The sequence below is a fragment of the Chenopodium album genome, chromosome 21 (genome assembly GCF_948465745.1).
Source record: "Chenopodium album chromosome 21, dcCheAlbu1.1, whole genome shotgun sequence".
NCBI lineage: Eukaryota > Viridiplantae > Streptophyta > Magnoliopsida > Caryophyllales > Amaranthaceae > Chenopodium > Chenopodium album.
In genome coordinates, this window is record NC_137854.1 from 21,842,278 (window position 1) to 21,863,556 (window position 21,279).

At 37.3% G+C, this 21,279-nt stretch overlaps 1 protein-coding gene and 1 pseudogene across 1 annotated transcript; one reads left to right on the plus strand and one right to left on the minus strand.

Annotated features, from left to right (window-relative positions):
- Positions 1-210: 210 nt before the first annotated feature.
- Positions 211-309, plus strand: LOC145603255 (small nucleolar RNA R71; annotated as a pseudogene).
- A 4,670-nt stretch (positions 310-4,979) lies between these two features.
- On the minus strand, positions 4,980-9,015 carry LOC145600556 (uncharacterized). The gene is made up of 3 exons (XM_081656440.1): positions 8,788-9,015; positions 6,911-7,765; positions 4,980-6,821 (listed from the first exon to the last, which is right to left on the minus strand). The coding sequence occupies exons 1-3, from the start codon at positions 9,013-9,015 to the stop codon at positions 4,980-4,982; spliced, it is 2,925 nt and encodes a 974-aa protein (XP_081512566.1).
- Between the last annotated feature and the right edge of the window lie 12,264 nt (positions 9,016-21,279).

Below are 21,279 nucleotides of genomic sequence, written 5' to 3' on the forward strand. Positions count from 1 at the left end.
TGGTCCACCGAGTACAATGAAGATTGCTTGCTTGAAGAGTCCCTCTCCCCATCTTGCCAATCCCTATAATATGTCACCACGTCCTCAATGATGTCCACAACTTCTTCTTCGGTTTTGTTCATGATAGGGCCCCCGGCCCCTCCATCAAGGCATGACTTGCCTTGGGGACTTAAACCGCCATAGAAGATTTGGATCACTTGGTATGTGGGGATTCCGTGGTGAGGGCACTCCCTTTGATATTCTTTGAATCTCTCCCATGCTTCGTAAAGGCTTTCACTCGGCCTTTGCTTGAACCCTTGAATCAAGGCTCTTGCCTCCGCCGTCTTCTTTTGGGGGTAGAAGCGGGACAAGAAAGCCTTTGTGACATCGTCCCAAGTTCTCAAGGAGTTGGGCTTCACTTCTTTGTCTAGCCACTCCAAAGATCTTCCTATTAGAGAGAAAGGGAACAACTTGAGGCGGATGAATTCTTGAGAAACCCCATTGACTTTGATGGTATTGCAATATTTTTTAAACTCTTTTAGATGGTTCAATGGGCTCTCATTCTTAGCCCCACTATATTGCCTTCTCTCAATCAAGGTGATCATTGCCGGCCGGATTTCGAAGTCATTTACCGGGGTAGTAGGTGGAGCTATTCCGCTCTCAAACCTATATGCCCCGGGCACTCCAAGCTCCTTCAAGGCTATTCTAGGATTTTCACCCATTCCTTGCTCTTCTTGAATTTCTTCTTCACTTGAAGAGCTATAACCCAAGGATCTATTATCCGCTCTTCTTCTTGAAAGAGTCCTCTCAATTTCCGGATCAAGGGGAACAAGGGAACGATCACGGGTTCTATGCATGCAAAACTCAAACAAAAATATTAGTAGCACGGCTACAAGTGTAGCCTAAAGAAACAAAATCTTTTTGTATTTTTTTTATAAAATGAAGTAGACTCAACAACAAAAGCTAAGCACCAATAGCATTCCCCGGCAACGGCGCCATTTTGACAAGAGGAAAATGCATGTCGTTTTCTACCCTTTCCCCAAGCCAAACTAAATTTGTAAACACCTAACCAACCTTATATGAATATAGGGTAAGTTTAAGGGTCGGTCCCAAGGGAATGCAATGATGAAAACTAAAGTCTAAGTCAAGCTACCTCGGAGTCGAAAATGAGATATTGGTTGGTACAAAAATGAACTAGATCAAATTCAACAAATAATCAAAGGTCTAAACACTAGGGATATGGGTTCCACATGCAAAATCAATGATAATGCTAGATTAAAGCTCAATCAATTAATTCAAGTATTGCAATGGACAAACAATAGTAGCAATCAAGAGAGTTCAAATACTATCTCCTATAGGCCAATCTAGTGGTCACTATGAAAGGCAAACCAAGAAGAATCATAAGCAAACTCAATCAATTAGAGCAACCTTTAAATCAATTGGTCATGTCATTAAGAGTTGCAATGCAATCTAGATTAATCTTATAGGGTGATCAATCCTAATCTAATCAATCTCATGCAAAACTATGTCAACCAATTTAATTGCAACAAATCAACCAATCAAAGAGCATCAACTAGCATTTCCATTAATCAAACATGCTTCCCCCTTTCCCTAGCAACTAATCTACTCACTAATCATGGTGAAATTGAAGAACAAATAACTAGAAATTGCATTGATCATCATTCTATATCAAAATCTAATAGAAATCAAAGTATTCAATATTATCAAACTCAAATCCAAGAAAAACAAACATCAAGCAAAAGAATCAAATAACAAGTAAGTAAAAGATGAAAGAAAGAAGAGAATCTCACTAAAATTGATGATTGAAAATGAAGAAATCCAAACTTGATTGATCAAATGTTGAGTTACAAATCCAAAACCAAGAACTTCTCTCTAACTTCTCTCTAACTTCTCTCTCTAAAACTAAGCTAATGAAAATTATTAAAAAGTTCCCTTCAAAAAGGAAATACAATTCTATTTATAGACTAAGAAGAAAACGGCAGCTCTCGCGGTCTCTCTCGATAAGCCCGCGCCCGCGGAAAAATGGGTACGGAACCCTCCGCGGGCTGCCTGGGCAGCACCCGCGCCCGCCGCCTCAGGGGCCCACGCCCGCGGCTTGATGACCCGCGCTCGCGGCGAAGTCCCCTGCTCCCAAAGGCTGATCAGGGGAGCCGCGGTCTCTCTGAGCGGAGAGACCTCTCCAAATTGCCCGCGCCCGCGGAGAGACCGCGGGGCAACCGCGGCTAGTTCTTGCCAACTTTTGGCATTTTTGAACAATAAGAGCCCGCGCCCGCGGCTTGAAGTCCCACGCCCGCGGCCTGGAGAAAAGCCATGGAGACCTCTCCGAGGTCTCTCCAAGACCTCTCTAAGCCCTCTCTAGCCAAATGCTTCTTCCTTGCTTGATCATTGAGGTCCCAAATTGCATCCTTTGCCAAGGTGAATCTCACAGTACCTACACAAGTGAACAAAGGAAGGAAATAAAAGGGAAAAAGAGCAAAATAAAGGAAAAACACGATAAAAACACGAGAAACATAAAGAAAGAGGAAAGAGGAGAAACTAAAGGAAAAAGGGCCAAAACTAAAAGAAAAAAGGCAACAAAAAGGGAAAGAAATAACCTAAAAGACTACCTTATGAGTGCCATAAATGACACTCATCATTTCAAAAATAAAATATTTTTGCTAAATTGAGAGGGAAGAGTTTTGGAGGGAAAAAACGGCACCAGGAAGTGACACGTGTCATTCCTATTGTCTATTTTAGTATTATGTTATTGATTGTGATCAAATTAGCAAGTAACTTTTTTTTATTTTTTATTTTAATTTAACGTCAACGTAGAGAAATTTTACCAGTTAAGCCTACAAGGTGATGAGTGGCATTTACGAAATTTTTTGTTTGAAGTTCCTAGTTAATTTGTCGTAGTTTTGATAACATTTTGATTAGTTTTATTAACTTTTTATCACATTTGGCGTATTTGTGTGCAAAGTGTCATTATTGCTTGATTTGGAGAGTTGAGAGATACTTAAAAGTATCTCGTAGGGGCAGGTTGGTCATTTCATGCTGTTTAAAATTTTTCCATTGTAGATTCAGTGGTACAAAATGCACTCTCAGTGGTACAAGATATAATTTCAGCGGTATTTCAAAAAAGGTTCAAATGTCTCATTAGGCTGTCAATTAATATAATACCATTGGAGTTTCAATGGTATAAAATACACTCTTAGTGGTACACAATACAATTTCAGTGGTATTTACAAAAATCCTCAGTTGTACAACATATACTCTCAATACTTGTGGTCCTAATATTTTTTTTTTGTCTTTTTTGCACATAAAACTAGAGCTGATCACAATGAGCCTGGCCCGACCCGATTTTGGGCGGGTTTTGGGCAGAATTTTCCAGTCCGATTTTTCAAAAAGTTTAGACGGGTTTGGGAAATGGATTTTATGTATTTTTAGTTATTTTTTTTTGCCGGACCTGAATTTAGCCCGAAAAGCCCGCATGACCCAACTAGTTTGGGCACATGTTTTCCGGCCCGAAGCTTTGCCGACCCGGCCCGAGAAATGGGCAAAATTTTTTGACCTCGGCCCGACGCGAACCATTTCTTACAAAAAGGTAGACCCCACTGGCCCACCCCACCTTTTTCACTCTCTCTGTCTCATTCTTCCTTGCTCCCTCTTCCTAGTACATTTGTTATATCATTTTATGTTGTGAGACATTTTATTTTGTCTCACAAACCTCCAAATATACTTCCTCAATTTTGGCTTATAATTTCTTGCATATTTTGATTGTTTTGTTTGAATTAGATTAAACTTTAAAGGTTTATTCTTATGTTGAAGAACATTGGAGAAGTTTATTGCTTAAGAATAGGGGGTAAAGTTTGAGAGATACTGTTTGAATCAATTTGGATTATAGCTCTAATTCAAACCGTATTAATTTGGTTTGACATTTTTCAAACTGAATCCAAACCGTATTACTATTCATTCCAATCACATTCAACCATTTTGAATTCAGTTTTCAAAAAGTAAACCAAACTAAACCGAAATTATTTGGCCTAATGCTTTGGGGTATAAAGGCTTAGTTGATGGCATCAACATCCATCAACACTTCACCAACAATTTAGCAAAAATGAGCAGTAAGGAATCAACAAGAAGAACAACAATGAGAGGCGTGAGTATGAGGAGACAATGAGACTCTTACGGCATGCTTGGATTAGGGGTAATAAAAGTCAAACTTGAAAAAACAAAAGTAATTAGAGGTGGTGTTGTAGGAGACATAGTGTTTATAAATGAAATAAGGCAGTTGTGCCATGATGAAAAGAGAGTGATGGAGGAATTATTACTCTCATAATAAAGGTAATAGTTACCCACCCTTCCCCTAGTGTAACTATTACCCCCAAAATGAGGGTATTGATTCCTCTTTCTTAACCTCATACCATACCATCTCTATATAATTTTCCCTATAATTTACACATCACTATATCCTTCTTCCCTATTTTCTTATTCATTTTGCTTAGTTTGACTTTTATTACCCTAGTTTTACATCTTCCCCCCCCCCCAATCCAAGCATGCCCTTAGAGTGAAGAGTTCTTGAATACCTTCAAATTAATGAGAAGAGTGAAGCGTTCGATTTGAAAAGTGAGAAGGACGAACTGATAGCTTGTTGAATGCTAAGACAGCGTGATGCATGAGTGAAAAGAGGCAGAGACGCTGAGAGTCTTATAGGAGAGAGAAACTAAAAGCAAAATGGGAATTAGGGTGTTTTAGGTTTATATAGTTAGGTTTCTTATAAGTATAATGAGCCGCATTTAGGCTTATGTTTATAATTTGGTTTCACTCCTTTTTAAAACCCCAAACTGAATAGAAACCATAAACCATATTTTAAAAAAAATTAAAATCGATCAGAACCGTTAAACAAAACCAAACTGAATTGCTAATTCGGTTTGGTTCAATATCGAAGAAATATAAAAGATAGTTTTTTTTTTTGACAAAGGGAACTAAGAAAAAAAAAACTAAAAAATATAACAAAGTAAAATTCTGCGCCGGGCAGCTGTAACCAACGCATGCGCATCTAAAATCGACGCCCGAGAAACCTTCCGAATATGACAAGTAGAGAAGGAAGACAAGAGACCTCGAATCTCGCGCAGGATCCACACAATAGAAATATTAGGCGTACCACAATCCAGGAGAAGCTGAGAAAGTCTGACACAATAAGTGTGAAGACAGATGCTAGTAAAACCCTTATGCTTAGCATGCTGAAGACCATGGTAACAAGCCAAGAGTTCCAAATGAAGAGCGGAACTAGCCATGCAAGCCCGAGCACCACCTCCCAACTCCCGGGATGACGAAGTGTCCCGAAAGCACCAGCCTGCACCAGCCTTAAAAGAACCCTGTTCCCAGGCACCATCAAAAAGTAAAACAGTCTCACAAGATACAAGAGCACTACCTTGAATGATTCGTAAAGGAGAGGAGAAAGGGAAACTAGGAGGAAAAGTCAGAGATGAGCTGACAATCTCACGAGCCTTCTTACTACGGGAGCACCAATGAGAGGCTAACTCAAGCACCAAGCTAGGAGAATACACTGCAGATCTAAACCTAATACTGTTCCGAGTTAACCATATCGCCCAACACGTACTAAAGAAGTGGTCAAGTGTACACCAATTCCTAGAAGTCATAAAGAAAGCAATAACTTCCAAAAACCAAACCTGGAAGGAAATAGGCGAATCTAAAGTAGGACCAGACTCCCAAGGGAAGGAATCCCAAATAAGACGAGCGAAAGAGCAATCCCGAAACAAATGTTCCGTCGATTCATCAGCAGCACAACAGAAAGAACAAAGAGAATTTATCGGGAGACCTTTAAGAGTAAGCAAAGCACCAGTAGGGAGAGCATTATGTAAAACTTTCCAAACCAAAACCTTCCATTTTTGAAGAATGGGCAAACCCCACAAGCGCTTCCACCAAGCCGAAGACGGGAGGGCAGGACTCTGAGCGGAGGACGGAGCCAAAATGAAAGCGTAAGCTGATTTGGTAGAAATAACACCATCTCTAGTGAATTTCCAGTAAACATAGTCATCAAACCTCTGGATCGGGCGATCCATACCAAGAATCACAGAGGCAACCGAATTAGGAAAAAGATATCTAATTAAGGAACTATTCCAAGTAGAAGAATGAGGGATCATCAAATCAGACACTAAAGAAGGACGATCACTCTCAGGGACGGAATCCTTAAACTTAACTTCAATATTGGGAAGCCAAGAATCAAGAGAAATACTGATCTTAGAACCCGAACCAACCTTCCAGGCCAGACCAGCAGCAACTACAGCACTTCCTTCAAGCAGCCCACGACTACCCCAAGACGGTCTGGAACAGGAAATGGAGGGGGTATTCGCAAGGAGAGAAGGATACTTAGCCTTCAAAACACGAGAAGCCAAAAGCTGCGGGTTAAACTTCAACCTCCAAGCCTGTTTAGCAAGTAAGGCCACATTGAAGGTCCTGATGTGGCGAATACCTAATCCTCCCAGTCCTTTAGGCAGATGCAAAGCCTTGGAAGGAGCCAAAGCCAAACTCCTAGCAACTTTACCAGAAGACCACCAGAATCGGGCCAACAACGAGTCAATCCTCTCACAAATTGTAGAGAGAATCTTGAAAACCGAAAGGATATGATTAAACATAGCCACGAAAATCGAATTAATAACAACCAGTTTAGCAGCTGGAGATAAGTGCAGTGAGGCAAAGGATGAAAGACGCTGAGCGACTTTATCCACCATAAACTGGAATTCCTTGCATTTACCATGACCCAGGTCAACCGGGAGACCCAAATATTCCCAATACAGGAACGAGAGGACAAGCGCAGACTAGAAGATAAGTAATCCCGGTAATCATCCGGAGTATTGGAGCTGAATCTTACAAAAGATTTCTGTAAATTAATGATTTGACCTGAGACCGAACAGAACTCATCGGTATCAGATAGGATATTATCACACGCCACAGGGGAAACCCGGAAGAAAAGTAAAGCATCATCCGCAAAGAAGAGATGAGAAACCGAAGGGGCTCGACGTGAAACACGAAGACCTTGAAAAAGACCCTTCTTTTCATCTCGACGAAGCATTAGAGAAAAAACCTTCATACATAGAACAAAGAGATACGGAGACAAAGGATCACCTTGACGTAAACCGCACTTTGGAATGAAAGGCTGAGAGGGAAAACCATTTACCAAGATCTGGTAAGACACTGTAGTAACACATTGTTGCAAGATATGAATCCAATAAGGGGGAAAACCGAAGTGCCGGAGGGTGTCCCAAAGAAAATCCCAATTGACTCGATCGTAAGCTTTATTCATATCAAGCTTCAGAGCCGCCGAACATAACTTAGTAGAAGAAGTAGACATATACGAAAGCAATTCATGGGCTAGCAGCCCATTATCCGACATAATTCGCCCCGGCACAAAGGCATTCTGCGTATCAGAAATCAAGGATGGAAGAACACAACGCAGCCGATTGGTAAGACATTTCGCAATGCATTTATACAGAACATTGCATAAACCGATCGGGCGAAACTGGGAAGGAGTTTCTGGGTGATCAACTTTGGGCAGTAAGACAAAAAAGGTACGATTCCACTCCTTTAGCAAATAACAATGGGCGAAGAAGTATTGAATTGCCTCTACAACCTTAGTCCCCACCACTGCCCAATGTGACCTAAAAAAGCCTGCCGTGAAACCATCCGGACCCGGCGATTTATCCGAGCCAATGTGGAACATCGCATCCTTAATTTCTGAATATGTAAAAGGACGGAGTAAGAACTGGAAATCAGAATAAGACAGAGCAGGAATCTCCAAATCATCCTAATGACAGGACTTTGGGGCAGGAGTAGAACCACCACAATTATAAAGAGCAGAGAAATGCTGTTGAAGGAGATCAGAAATGCGGGGGTAATCAGAAACCCAGTTATAATTTTCATCACGAAGACCCATGATTTTATTTCGCCGCCACCGAGATTGCACTGAACGGAACAGGAGACTAGAATGAGAGTCACCCAAAGCATCCCATCGAGTTTTGCAGCGTTGTTTCCAGAATAGGAAAGTAGTCTGAGCCCGGGAGAGTTTTTCCTGTCGAAGCATAAGAAGGTCGCTCCGATCCTAATCAGAACGCATATTGGATAAGCCTGAAGAAACTGAACTCTACAAATCTTGCCAATCAATACCCCAATTCTTCTTATTAGAAACGCACCAAGACATTAAACCTCTCCTGATATCATCTAATTTCCGAGATATAGAGAACATAAAGGATCCAGGCTGAAAAGTTTGCCATTCCTGATTAATCAAAGAAGAGATTTCTTTTAGTTCCTGGCACCAATTTTCAATTTGTATGGTCGTTTCCGGAGAATAGGTAATCCAGATTCTCTCATAATTATAGCAGCATGATCCGAAAATAAAATTGGTTGATGGAATAAAGAAGTTTCCGGGAAACGGTCAAACCAAGATGAGGTAGCATATCCTTTATCAAGTCTCTCATAAGTAGGACTCTATAATTGTCCATTGTTCCAAGTGAAAGGAGGACCCGAAAATGGGATATCTATCAACTGAGAGTCCAACTTCCATTCAAGAAAATTATGCCGACCAGGAATCTCAACCGAACCACCTATTTTATCGGAGAGGTACTCAACCTAATTGAAATCGCCTAAAAGAACAAGATTTGGTACTGAAACTAGAATAATAGAGATTTCATGCCAAACAGAATTTCTAAAAGTCACATGAGGCGAACCGTACACAAAGATCACATATTTTATTGCTTGACCAGGAACACACACTTCACAAAATATTACATTAGGAGATATAGACAAAGGCTTAACAGCTATAGGGGCAAACCAAAACACTACTAACCCCCCACTAAGCCCACAAGCATCTACACCACAAAGACCATCCAAACTAACTAAAGACAACTTTTGTACAGCCACATTTACAGAGACTAAAGTTTCCATGAGAAACATAACATCTAACCCAAAAGAGCGGACTAGAGATGCGATATACGGAGCCTTAGGGGAGTCCGCCATTCCGAGGCCCCTACAGTTCCACGCGCCTATATTCATGGCGTTCCAGGTGGCTCCTTACGGGCAGCCACCGCACCCACTAATTCCATGGAGTTTGCATTCGAAGAAGAAGAACTAGTTGAACCACACTTGCGCTTCTTGAATGGTTTGAGAAACGATAAACAAACTGAACCTGCATCTGAAGCTTGAGAGCGCTGAACTGGAAGATCCGAGGAAGTTGAATGACGTTTGCACGGGCAAACATCCTTGACCCATTTCCACATTTTATCACCCTTTTTCGATAGCTTCAAAGTCAGAGGTTTACCCTGCCCTGAGTGACGAACCGACGGTGTGGCAGTACCAGAAGAAGAATCCGCCGGAGAAGGAGGAACTGACAATGGTGGAGAACAATCCATTGGAGTGGGACCTTCCGAATTCACCTCGGTAGACGTGATTGGAACCTGATAACCTCGCAATAACTGTGAAGTGGTTTGAGAATCTTGCAAAAAAGCAAGGCCATCAACATATGAGTCCGCCATGTATCCCGATTCCCTAGATTCATGCGTGGGAATGAAGTACCCAACGATGGGGAAGGAGAAGAAATTAAACCACCACCTTCAAACGGAACCGCCCCTGAAGTTGGAGCTACCCAATTACTCGGCCCTACACCAAAAGGATCTGGGAAGACGGGACCCTACGGCCCTAAAGGCGGAGGAGAGAAGTGTCGAAAAGCATCATGAGTCGCCGGAGAAGGAGCAGCGCTACCAATTATAGTGTAAGGGTCCGACCTTCGATACAGAGGAGGTCGATCTGAAAGAGAACACGAGCCCAACCCGAACGGAGGAGTAGATTCATAACTTTGGGCCAGATGAGAAGAGTGAGGAATTGGGCTGCCCATATGTTGATCAAGTTGGCCCATAAGAGAAGAACCATTAATATTTGAACCAGCCATATTCTGACCTTGAGAGAGGCCCAAACTCGAGTTTGGGTTATAAGATTGTGAATTAAAAAGAGGCCCAGTAATTTCTTGATAAGAACTCCCACCGCTAGAAGAGTCTGAGGAGATAGAGATTACTTGGGGAGATGCTGACGTGGCGATGTGAATACCAGGTGGCCTAGCCACAGTTGACCGATTACCTCCCAAAAGATTAGGATGGTAAATTTGATGTGGTAAAGCTAGGGGAGCACGTGGAAGCAGATTGCATCTTGATGAGCAAATATGATTTGCATGGTTGACAGGTGTTGGCTCATTGAGCCACGTGCCACGATATCCTTCTAGCTGAGAAAACCGCACCGGACCACCAAAGCGAGGCGACTTAGGCTGCGGTGGAGGAGCCGCGGGAGCTTCAAACTCCGCTCGCATAGCTCGGTTAATACCCAAATTTCGCCGCCATACCTCATCCTGTTCACTGCAAAAACCTCCAGGGATTGGCGCCGGAAATAAACCCGGTAAGGACCGACTGGGCATAGGACCAGAAGAAGGAGAATCCAGATTACCCGGACCAAAAACATCCCCATACAAAGAATGTGAATCACCAGAATTTTCAGAAGGATCATTATCGTCATGATAGCCAAACCAAAGTTCTGTTGTCCAATTTTCCGGAGTTGGGAAAATACCACGAGTGGCATTTGAATATAAAGGAATATCCGTTGGACCAAACAAAACACGTGCGCCGCCTTCGTGTAGCTTACGAAAGCGACGCTCTAGGTGGAATGTTACCTCATCTTGTTGCTTATTACACGTTGTACGACCGTGTCCGACAAAACCACACTTTTTACAGAATCTAAATATGCCTTCATATTTAAATCTTACCCAAGTAGCGCGGTTGTCATAGGTCGGGAAGTAACATCCCGCAATTAATGGTAAAGACAAATCTACCAAAATCTTCACCCGAGGACGTGGAATAGGAAAGCCACCTTGTAGTTCTTCCTCCATAGTAACATCACCTACGTGAGCTAAGACCGAAGCTGCCAATATAGGAGTAGAGTAACGAATAGGAAGCCCCATAACTGTAACCCACATATCTGCTAGATTGAGGTTGAGATTTTCAGGAACATGATGACCACGGAGATGTTGAATCACCATTAGACTACCTTTGAGATGAACCCAACCCTGGTTATCGAGATCCGCAGCGTCTTCTTCATTTCCACAAAAGAAAATGAAGTCCTTACCATAAGGATACACCAAAACTAATTGACGAAGGTGCCAATATCTAGAAACTAATCTCTGGACTAATTCTAGAGGAAACTCGCGCGCATCCCATAAGCGCCCAATAACACAGTAATCCCAATTAAGGTGACTAGTTTCAAACACCAGAGGAGGATATGGAAAGGCTCCAACACGGTGTGGATAAACATAGGTACAAGGGAAAATACGGTCACTCATACTGACTTTGTTAAGAAAATAAAACTGAAGAAATATGGAGTAGATGGATGAAACAGGAACAGAGAGAGAGCAGAGAACTTGAACTAAAGCAGAGGAAATAAAACAAAGTCTAACTTAAGTGAACTATGAACTAAGGAAAAGAGAGGATTTTCTCTCACTAGAGTGTCTTTCTCTCACTAGAGATTTTTTATTATTATTATTGAAATTTTATGTATGCATTAATATTCAACCAAATTCGCATAATAATTTTAGAGAGAATTAATTTTTTTTTTTTACTATCTTTTGATTGCAATTTCTATATGTCGCAATAAGAATTGAGTATAGGCCAATACAAGCAGAATTATTTTCTTGACTCAATTTCATTCCATCACCCTCCTATTGTGTTTTGCTTGTAACCATATGAAGTTTTCAATTTGATAGATTTTGAATGTGGTGTAACTTTCATGGATCAAATCGTTGTTACCTTCAGATTTATTTCTAATCGTGGTTGTCTTTTGTTCCTTTCAACCTAGGAACAGTTTACAAGTTCCGTGAAAGACATGTTGGCGGCTCCCTTTTTTTTCCCTTGGCCCTATCGATGTAAGAATATCAATTTCACAAATTCCTACACTTATCAAGACATTCACATGTGGTAAGCTAGGCCGACTCCTACATTAGTCTTTGGCTATTTAGGAAAAATAGTATTTTCAAAGACACAACCATTACAATCTTTATTGACGCAGAGGTTTAAGTGATTGGAGTTGACGGTGATTTTACCCTCCCTTGGTTTTATACAACTCAATTAAAACCAAAAGAAGGAAATTTTTTTATTACTCTACAAATAGACGGTTCTTGGTTCAATGACACTTATCAAAGTGGGATGGGATAGTTCCTTGATAATGATGATTCTCTGGATAATAATATTATTGGCGAAAATAACTATGAGTTTGATACATCGGCATTACATACTTATTAAGGCGATGGCCTTTATATATGGGTTACATGGCTTTGAATTTAGATAGATATTCAATCACTCATGGGTTTTACAGTTCTTACTTCTTAGGGAAGATGGTTAAGGAAACATCAACTACCTTTTAACTCAACAGTAGATTCAACTTCTCAACTTGTTCTTCTAATACTACAATATACAAACAAACTTGTATTTGACCCCGGGAAACCAGGGCTGCTGCCCAGGGCCCTTGGAAAATTAGGGCCCAATTTTGTTAGCTTTGAAGTTGATAATATGTAGTTATATAAAATATTACGAGTACTAAATGCACTACAAAATATTCTAAATGCAAGAATTTATTATTAATATGGAAATAACAATAGATTAAAATACCTTTATTCAATTTTTAGATCCCAATATCCCATTTCAATTTGAACGTAAAATTTAACCTGATTTTTTTTTTCCATTTCTACGATTCTACCTCTGTTAATCCCATGAGATTTTGCTAATCCCACAAAGTTTTCCTAATTCAGAAAATTCATATTCATTTTCCCTCCTATCTAAGGTAATTTATATGTATAATTTTGCTCTTATTTTTTTATATATATATAATAATAACAATAATAATAATAATAATAATAATAACAATAATAATAATAATAAAAAAAATTTAGCCCTAAACATTAAAACCCAAAAATATAACCGGTACCCGCATCAACTTCTAGAAAATAAATTCGGGAAGGTTCGTTGACCCTTGAAAAAACATAATGGGAGGTTTTGTTGACCCTTAAAAAATAAATCCGGGGGGGGAGTATTGTTTACCCCCACAATTCATATCCAGGGGGTACTGTTTAACCCTGGAAATCTTATTTGGGGGGGGGGGGTACTATTGACCCCCGAAACTCGGAAATCTTATCCATGGGGTACTGTTGAACCATGAAAATCTTATTTGGGGGGGGGGGGGGGGGTGGGGTATTGTTGACCCTTGGAATCACAACTCGGCACCCTGATACATGGCCCTGAATAAAAAGTTCCGTACAAGATGGAAATTTTATTTTGTTTGATTGTTCATCTAAAAATTAGATTTTGCGGGAAAAGACAAAGTTACAACATATAATTTTCATACATCATAAAAATCATATCGTCGTAGTGCATTTTAGCATTGTCTATGAATTTGTATAGTATTGAATATTAAATAGGATAAAAGGTTGAATACGTCATAACATGATTGTAAATTAAACAATATTGATGATTATATAGTTAAGAGTGTAAAGGATTAAATTAAAACAAGGGTAAAATTGGAATATAATCTTTAAAAAAAATTAACTTACCCTGCATTTAGGTAAAACTTTATGTGTGGGCTTGATAGATGGTGTGTTACAAATATACTCTTTGGTCTTGAGCTCGAATATCCTTAGCTTCATTTTTAATTTTCTTCTACTCTATTTTATTTTCCTTTAAAAATAAGGTACTTTATTCAAATTTTTTTCCTACACGTTTCTCAATTATTTTTTCTTGTATTTTTTCATTTATCTTAATCAAGAAACAACTCACTACAAAATGTTCATCAAAATTAGATATTTGTATAACATATATCTAAGTTTTGAAATTCTATTTATCTTGAAAGATCCTTAATTTATAGTATTTTACCATGTATATACATTACAAAGTGTAGAGTATTAGCTATATACCATGCATGTTTCATTTAATTTAATTAATCAATTATTAATTAACTAGAGGAGAACAATTTTCATTTTCTTTTTATAATATAATTGCACCACAAATTTAGTAATAATAGTAGATTGCTAAGATATTAAACAATGAACATATTAAGGAATAATATCATTTGTTGTAGAGAGGATGAGCTAAATGTGTAGGTTGTCCACGACTTTCGTATTTACTAAATTTTTTACATTATTTTGTTTCTAATATATATATATGCTATAATATGACAAAATATTACTTTTAGATTATATGTATGTAGTTTAATTTTTAATATTCCATAGGATGTTTTTTTTTTCTACATACACTAAATAAAATTAGATTATTTGTTTTATAGTGCTAAAAAGAATTTTCCTCCCTAAACAAAATTATAAAATTATAGGGCTCAAATATATTAGTTTGCCCCAAGCCTCTGAAATCTCAGAAACGACTCTGTTCACAAAGCAGATTATAAACGCGATCATCATGCCCTTCAAATTGTCAGAGATTAGATGCTGCTCTAAATTCTATATGCTTCAATATTAATTTGTGATCATTTTAAGCGTTTGTTGTTATAATCTCATAAACGGCTCTGTCACAAAGCTGATAATCAACGCGATCATAATGCTTATTAAATTGTCGGAGATTAGATGCTGCTCTAAATTCTATATGCTTCAGTTTTTTGTGACCATTTTAAGCCTTTGTTATTTTTTTATTTTAAAAAAAAGCTAATAAATCTTAATTTGCATGAATTTAAGCAAAGTTTACCAAATGAAAAAACAGATTTACTAGAGATAGTTAAACCCTTACATGTACTACAAATCATCTTAAAGACAAAATGATAAACAATGTACTTCCTTTATTTTTTTTTTGTTACTATTTACTATAGCAATTTTGAACATGAAAGTGGTCCCTCTTTTGACTTTTTAGGTAGGAAAAAGAAAATTGTGTAGAGACGTTAATATTATTATATAATAAATGCGCACCATATAGTATGTGAGGGTAAGTAGGGATGTCAATGGGGCGGGGCGGGACGGATGTTGGCCTTCCTATTCCAACCTAACATTTTCATCCCCTTCCTCATCCCCAACCCCGCCTCGGCGGGTACAACTCCAAAACCATCCCCGTCCCACCCCCACTTGGATATCCACCCAACCTAATCCCCACCAAAGACCCACCTAATCCCCACCCAAGACCCACCTAATCTCCGCATCTCAAATACGCATTCCTACGTAAATAATACGGATTACAATTATAAAAAACATTCTTAATATTTCACACTTTTTTGTTTATAATATAAGTGTAGGACAAAGTATTATAATTAATATTTTATTTCATGTTATTATTTTATAAAATAGTATAAAATGTATAACTTTGTTTTAACAGATATGTAGATGTGGGGACGGGGCGGGTACGAAGTGGGGCGGGGATGGGGTGGGTACAACTTAAAATCCACCCCCGCCCCATCACCCATAGCGGGTATGGTTTTTATCCCCATCCCCGCCCCACCACCCGCCAAACCGAGACCCATTCCCACCCCACTGGGGAAGGGATGGGGCGAGTCTCCTACTTGACCCGCCCCACTGACATCCCTAAGGGTAAGGTGTATAAATTTGAGTAAATCCTTTACCAAAAAAAGAATAAAGAAAAAGTACAAAAAAAAAACCATAGGGAATAATAAAAATAATAATCACTCTTTTTATTGGTCATTAGTTGTTGAAATAACTTTGTTTACACCAAAGACATGTTAGCATGTCAAAGCATACAAAACTTATGGTTTTCTTAATATATGCATTTTTAGTTAAATAAAACTAATTATATATAAAATATTTCTCGTCTTTTTTATTTTAACATCCTTTATTTATATATAATAGTTAATTTTATTAGATGTACAAAGTAATAGGAATCATAAAAGTCTGCGTAGGACCTTCGGCATTTATATAGATACATGGGAATATATTTAAATAGTTAATACAAATAAAATGAATAAAAAGTTGTTAACATTGTATGTTGGACAACTCATAAAAAGTAATTAATTTTTAAAATTTATCCTAAATTCACTAAAGTACATCACATTATTAATCATAAAATAAATTTTCCAATTATATTAGTTATGCCCAAGAAAGAAATATTCCCTTAAAAAAGACAAAGAGGGGAAATCATACCAATAAAGAAAATAGTAAATTGCCGAAAGATATGGACAATCGTTTAAACATTTAACTAGAAAAGGAAATTTTATTTTTAGTAGTAGATTAAAATTTTTAACAAACCAATGCTTATGGCTTAGCGATTTCCTAGTCAATTCTATTAATCAACATCTTTATCTAATATATATACTTAATGTCCCTCCATTTTTATACTCATTCTTTGTCTTTGCAATTGTCTTCTTGCAAATAAAAAGAGACACATTGCATTTTCTAAAGAATCACCATACCAGAAACCAAAATTTTGAAGTTTGTTCGTTAATTTAAAAAATAATTTATGACCATGGCTCGTCAAGCATTAATTATTATTGCTTTGGTGTTTGTTTCTATGGTTAGTCTTGTGATGGCAGAAGGACCTTCGCCATCACCATCTCATAAAGCTGCGGCCCCTGATGCTCATTCCCCCTCAACCAACGCCAAAGCCCCTACAACATCTTCCTCTGCACCAAAGGTTTCACCAACACCTAGTGATGCAACTCCATCGGCCTCCCTTTCCTTTTCTCCTACAAAGTCTACCTCTGAAGCCTCGAGCCCCAATTCTGAGGATTTAAACGACTCTCCAAGTAGCTCTCCTGTGGAAGGACCAGCTGCAGGGCCAATGACCGATGCTCGATCACCCATCGAATCAACACCAGCTGATGCTCTAGCCCCACCTCCTAAGAAGAATGGTGCTGTGAGCATTGAATTATCATCCTTTGTTGGTGTTGCAGCTGTTATGGCCATTTTCTTTAATTGATCAGCTACCTATACTCATTTCAATTATTTGGGTCATTTCAGTAATTAGATTGGCTATTATATTAAACTTAATTTTACTGTATCACTATTGATTATATTAATTAAATTTAGAAGGGTGTCAAGTAGGAAGAACTATGGTTTCCAATTTAATTATCATTTATTTTACCTAAAATATGTATTATGCATTGGTAATGTGATATAAAATAGATTTTGACCTCTTTGAGGGTTTTTGGAAGCTACTTTCTTAATTTCTACAATGTTGAAATAATAAATTACATAAATATATATATTCTTAAGATAATCTTATATTAATTGTTATTAAACACGCATATATGATAATATTATAATCATACTCTTTATGCTATGTGTTAAATTTCTACATTTATATTTTATACCTCCATATATATTGTATTTCTTGTAAATGGTAATAACCCTAAGTATTTAATCTGAATCAAACAATTCTTTACCTATGATAATTTTTTTTAAAAAAAATCCAATGTCATTACAACACGTCAAACAAATACATTTTGTTTCCATGTATAATACCTAAATCTTTGGTGTAAGATTTCGATTTTACATTTACAATTAGAGTTAAGAAACTATCATAAAAAAACCTTTAAAAATTACACTATAAACTAAATATGAATTGTTCATAACTGAACTTTTGATTTGTATATATCTAGTATTATTGTATTCAACTGATTAAGGATATTATTTTTTCCTACCTAGAAAATACATATAATAGTATAAAAGCACATAATGTGATATGCAATGTTTGATATGCTTAGAGTTAAGAAACTATCATAAAAAACCTTTACAAATTACACTATAAACTAAACATGAATTGTTCGTTCAACAACTGAACTTTTGCTTTGTATTTATCTAGTATTATTGTATTCAAGTGATTAAGGATATTATATTTTTCCTACCTAGCAAAAACAAATAATAGTATAAAAGCAAATAATGTGATATGCAATGTTTGATATGCTTATAATCATAGTGAATTTACCAGGATCAAAACTATATAATATTGTATTTATCTAGTATTATTGTATTCAACTGAATAAGGATATTATATTTTTCCTACCTAGAAAATACATATAATAGTATAAAAGCACATAATGTGATATGCAATGTTTGATATGCTTAGAGTTAAGAAACTATCATAAAAAACCTTTACAAATTACACTATAAACTAAACATGAATTGTTCGTTCAATAACTGAACTTTTGCTTTGTATTTATCTAGTATTATTGTATTCAAGTGATTAAGGATATTATATTTTTCCTACCTAGCAAAAACAAATAATAGTATAAAAGCAAATAATGTGATATGCAATGTTTGATATGCTTATAATCATAGTGAATTTACCAGGATCAAAACTATATAATATATATATATATATATATATATATATATATATATATATATATATATATATATATATGATAGGAAAATTATCCTACTAGGACACAATGTAGTTCCACCCCTGACCATTATATTCCCTTTAATGTTCTCTTTTTTCTTTAATATATTGAAATATTATGACATGACAACATCTCCAAACCAACTAAAATTTATCATTATAATCTTTTGAAAAGTGGGAGTTTCCCAACTAATTGCTTAAAAATAGTATTATAAAAAGCATGAAATTTACTATTCCTGAGAAATGAAACCCAAATGCACATAAATTCACTGCTGACTCAATTTTCTTTTTTCCGTTTTCAATCTCTTCTACTTATTTTGCTTTTGATTAAAAAAAATTACTTTAATAATCCTAACTATGGGCGATTTACTTCCAATAATCTAAACTATTGATTATTATCTAATAGTTCCAATGACCGTTAACAATTTAAAAGGGTACATTTTTTTTGTTTCTAAAAGCCACGTGTCAACTTTTGATTGCTTTGGAATTTAAAAAAATAATAGGGAAAAAAATCCAAAATCCATTTCCAGCCACCCCTTGCCCTACCGTGAAACCTTAGGCCCAACCCCCAACCCATAGGAAACCGGCCGGCCCACTCCCCTAACCCCATAAGAACGACCGACTAGCCCCTCCCAACTCCTTAACCTGTACAAGAAGTTCCGATTCCAGGTAGTAAAATGGAAAACTTGTTGCAACAACTTGTTGTTCAAGTTCTCAATTTTTTAGAACCGGGACCTGTAGGATACCCTGTAACCTATAAAAAATATTACTACCTCCGTTTCTTATTACTCGCAACAAAGGGGTATTATTTGTGAGATATAAAATATTCAATTGTTGCAAGTAATAAGAAACGGAGGTAGTTTAAATCCAAATCATACATCAAATTAAGTTCAAATTTTTATAAATTAATAAATAAATAATAGTCATAAATATACGTATTATATTTGGTAAATAAATATTTTTGGTTTGATGTATTTGCAAGTTGTAAGAGTTGTAAATTTATGACATTCCAATTTATTTTGAAAATTTTTTGCAAAAAAAGTATGAAATAAATTGAAAGACAAGGTAACCTAAATCGGTTATGGTTCCCACTTTTCAGGAACTTGTTCAACAGATTTCGATTCCGGTTCTCGTTTTAAGGAACATGTTGCAACAGGTTTCGGTTCCGGTTTTGGTTATGGTTCCCGGAATTTCCACAGGGTATCGTGTTATGGTCACCCCTAATAACACCTCAGGCCAACATGGGCCCATAAGGATTTGCTTTGGTGCAGGACAATAATTCCTACCCAAAAGGCCTTTACTAAGTTAAGGGATTAATTACCCCCCATATAAAGTTGGATTTTTGATGAGTGACATTTATGGCACTCATTTGGTCCCTTTTTGGATGAATTCTATTTCATTTTATCTCTCTTTTCTTTAGTTTTCCTTAGTTTTATTCATGTTTTCTTCATTTTATACTTTTTATAGTTAATTTCTCTATTTCATGCATTTTCTAGTTTACTTGTTATTTTTCTCTTTTCCTTGCTTTTTATCATTTGTTTGTAGGTGGTAATTGATTGTCCAAGAATTCCCGAGCTTCCTCTCTATGAGCTTTCATTGTTTTCATGCCTAAAGATGGTGCAAGAAGCTTCAAGTCAAAGGTGGATCCAAGGGGCAAGCTTCAAGGCTTTGTATATGCCTTCTTCATGGCTTATACTCTTCAAGAAATTCAAGAAAGTTTCTGCCTACTTTGTCCTTCATCATCATCATCATCTAGGATGTGTGCACCGCTTGAGCTAGGACGAAGAGATGAAGGGGGCAGACCCAGCCAGGTGCGGGCGCACCAAGGTGTTGTGCGGCCGCACATTGGTCGGGTGCGGCCGTACACCTGGTGCGTGCGGGCGCACCAATCTGGGTGTGTCCCGTGCGCATCATTCTCTCTCCTCCGAGCGCCCGCACCTACGAGGGTCTATTTTTGGGCGTCAATACCGACCTCCTCTTTGTATATATAGTTATTTCTTCCTATTTTTAGTAAGAGGTTTTTGAGATTGAATTGGATAGTTAGTTTTGGGAGAATTTTAGAGAGAGAAACTCATGATTTTTGGTGATTGCTCAAGAATTCCTCATTGTAATTGATCTTTAGATCAAAGTTTTGTAAGGATCTTCTTCTTGATTTCAATACAGGTTTGATTCTAGTTGATTTCATTTGTTTTCCATGTTATTGTTGATTGATTGAAGTTTGTTTGATGATTGATTGTAGTTTAATTGATTTTTGATTGATTGTTGGTTTGATCTTTGATTTCAATTATGTTGATGATGAAATTGATGATTGTTGTAGTTTTGATCTTGATTCCTATGGCTAGTGAGTAGTTTTCTAGCTAGGGAAATGGTGAAGCATGTTTGAGTGATGGATTAGAGTAATTTGGGGATAATTGATGGAGTTGATGATATGATTAAATTTGGTTGATAATTCATGTGCATGTGTGTGATTGATTGAAGTTTGGCCATCTTTGATTATTGCACTAGATTGCATTGTGAGCTTGCTATGATACGGACCATTGATTAGTAACTTGCAATTTCACGATTGAGGTGCTTTGTGACGTTCCCTAGGTAGTGTTTAGCGTAGTTGACGCTAGTTAGACCTCTAGGTGAACTATCTTGGTATGCTCTTTTGGATACATGATGATCTTCCTTCATATCACTTGACTTAGTCGGTTTGACCTCCCAAATTACCATTTTCCATTACAATTACATGTGGATCCATTGCCCTAGTGTCTTTAGATTGATTTCATACAAGTTCTTGCATCATTTAACTCTAGCTCTAGTTTCCTTCATAAACCCCCTTTACTTGACTTCGAAATAGCTTGACTTAGGCATTGTGCATTCGACCTCCATTCCTCTGGGTTCGACCTTGACTTACCACTACACT

Excerpts from the sequence above, each read along its gene's own strand:
- LOC145600556 (XM_081656440.1), bottom strand. The coding sequence starts at position 9,015 with ATGGCGGACTCCCCTAAGGCTCCGTATATCGCATCTCTAGTCCGCTCT. Across the intron at positions 7,766-8,787 it reads CTTTGTCTATATCTCCTAAT|TTCTTACTCCGTCCTTTTAC; the intron begins GTAATATTTTGT and ends TCTGATTTCCAG. Across the intron at positions 6,822-6,910 it reads ATACCGATGAGTTCTGTTCG|TCTGCGCTTGTCCTCTCGTT; the intron begins GTCTCAGGTCAA and ends CTTATCTTCTAG.